At 35.3% G+C, this 2487-nt stretch overlaps 1 protein-coding gene across 1 annotated transcript; it reads right to left on the bottom strand.

Moving 5' to 3' along the window:
* Positions 1–1211: 1211 nt before the first annotated feature.
* LOC146650624 (olfactory receptor 2AT4-like) lies at positions 1212–2153 on the bottom strand. The gene has a single exon (XM_085383774.1). The coding sequence runs from the start codon at positions 2151–2153 to the stop codon at positions 1212–1214; it is 942 nt and encodes a 313-aa protein (XP_085239900.1).
* Positions 2154–2487: the final 334 nt, after the last annotated feature.

The following is a 2487-nucleotide window of genomic DNA, read 5'->3' as shown; positions in this document are numbered from 1 at the left end:
GTAACAGTACTCTAATTATCTTTTTTGCAATAGTAATCCCTTACTTTACTAATTTCTTGAAAAAAGGAATCAGATTACTGCCCCTCTCTAAACATATTCAGTGTTATAAAATTAAGGTTGTGATTGAAGAGAAGCAGGTTAGAAAATGGTTTCGAAGCAAAGATGGTTTTATGTGGGTTTCATGTTTATAGAGTTATCTGACAGTAAAGCTACTTTTTCACAAGAGGCTGCCATAGCATCAGTTCCTGATGCAACACCACAGAGATTTGTTTCTCTTTGTGGGATCTTTCAGGTTCAAACCAGGGAACTTTCACTTAACAGCCAAAAGTATAAACCCCTTTGCTATGGAGGCACTCTGGCCAGATGTCAGACAATAAAACCAGGAATGTGTGTATATGGCAACAGTTTTATTGTGAATTCACTTGGACTGAAATGCAACTGATGTTAGCACAGAAACAAATAGACAGATGTGACACTACTTGCTTACACTGAATGCATATTGGTTTCCCCACTGTATTGCAAATCTAAATGATCCAGTAGGTCATCAATTACTCTTATACAAAGTGTTTATTATATGCACAAGCATGATGCAGAAATATGAAGGTTAATGGTGAATCTGAAAAGGTGTGTCACACACCTGTAAAAGTTTACTACAAAGAAATTTACAGAGATCATTTCCGTCAAACCATAGGCAGCATAAAGGGAAACACAAGGCAGGCAATATCTAGTATATGTAGTATCTACTATGCAGTATCTATTAGTACTCTGGGCTATTTCACTTTATATTTTCTTGTACTTCCCCAGATATAATATACTAATTTGAAAAATGTTCTGCCTGAAAGTTGGAATGATTTGATTTGATTTGATATACCTTTATTAGTCCCACAAGGGGAAATTTCATAAGGCTGCCTACCTATTGCACGTAATGGCGGCGCCATCTTACCCTCCGACCATACATACATTACACAAAAAATCACATGGGGAAGACAGGTCAGAGAGGTATAACAATGGAAAATTCACAGCATGAGGAAAGATAAGGAGAAAAAAAATAACTGCCCCCAGACTGAGCTCCAACGGGGAGATCAGTTTGAGAACAGAAAAAAACACCTCTGCACATAGCACATGAAAGAAAGAATGATTTGATTATGTAGAAAGAAAGGTGTTTTGAACTGCACAAAACTGGTTAACAACCAAATTAATTCACCTTAGCATTAGGTTTTAATACAAGAAATGATTTTGGCCTGAGAAAGCAGTTTATTTAAGTGTTTAGAAATGTCCTTCATTTTGAGCCCATAAATGAACGGATTTAGCAGAGGCTGATAGAGCATTATTTGTAATGTCATTATTATGCGTGTGGTTTTTGGAAAATCTGATTTCACACGAGCTATGCTTACATCATACACAAAAAAAGCTGAATAACTGATTAAAACTAACATATGGGGTAAACAAGTCTCTGCAGCTTTCTTCCTAATTTCTTTACAACTTCGATGAGAAACTATAAATAGTTTTGTGTATGTGAAAACTATAAAGAGCATAGGAAGTATTGAGAGATCTACCAAAGCAACCACACCAAAGATAGTAATTAATCTTGATCTTTCACACTGAAGAGTGTAAACTGCATTATTACAAAATATTCCTTTTATATTAGAGTCGCACAGTTTAGCTCCAGCACTCGCTATTGCTTGGACTGCAATATGACAAGCAGGTACAAGCCAAGCCACGACCAGGAAAATACCCACAGTAGTTTTTCTCATGAGAGTTTGATATTCCAGAGGTTTACATATAGCCACATATCTGTCATAGGCCATAGCAGCCAACAGAAGGAATTCTGAACAAGCTAGAGTATAAAACGTAAAAAACTGAAAGAGACAGGCTGAATATGTTGTGACTTGTTTTTCAGATGAAAAGTCAATCAGCAGTTTTGGGTAAATAGTTGTGCTGTAAAGAACAGAGTTAAGTAGCAAAGCTGCAATGAAAATGTACATAGGCTCATGGAGGTTTTTATGAATCCAAATGAGATACAGAATAGTAGAATTAGTGCAGATTATTAGAATAAATAATGTAAACATGATGAAAAAGAAAACATATCTGTACTTATTAATTTCTGTGTACCAGTCTAGAGTTAGATATGTAACATTTAATTCTTCATCCATGAAGACAAAACATAAAAAACAACTTGTGAAACCAGTAAAAATCCAAAGCAAAAACAAACAAACAAAAAATAAATTCAAAACTATACCAGTATTCAACTCTTACTGTGTCTCGTGTTCATAAAAAATATCTGAAATCTGTCTCTGAGCACCTTCATCATCCAAACACACACAGTGTATCATGCAAGTCTGTATAAGGTTTTTATCAGGTTAACTCATCCTCAAGAGAGAAGGTCTGAAATATGATTGTTCAGTCTCTTGTAATTTAGGCTTTAGGAGTGTACAGTTAACCTCTCCTTTCCGTTCAGTGTGAACTGAATTGTTTGTCATATCATAT

Source organism: Rhamphochromis longiceps, linkage group LG16, assembly GCF_057381845.1.
Source record: "Rhamphochromis longiceps isolate RC_006_pf linkage group LG16, R_longiceps_female_GT1.1, whole genome shotgun sequence".
Classification (NCBI taxonomy): domain Eukaryota; kingdom Metazoa; phylum Chordata; class Actinopteri; order Cichliformes; family Cichlidae; genus Rhamphochromis; species Rhamphochromis longiceps.
The sequence above is the reverse complement of the archived record's forward strand: the minus strand, read 5'-3'. Positions and strand labels throughout refer to the sequence as shown.

Excerpts from the sequence above, each read along its gene's own strand:
- LOC146650624 (XM_085383774.1), bottom strand. The coding sequence starts at position 2,153 with ATGGATGAAGAATTAAATGTTACATATCTAACTCTAGACTGGTACACA.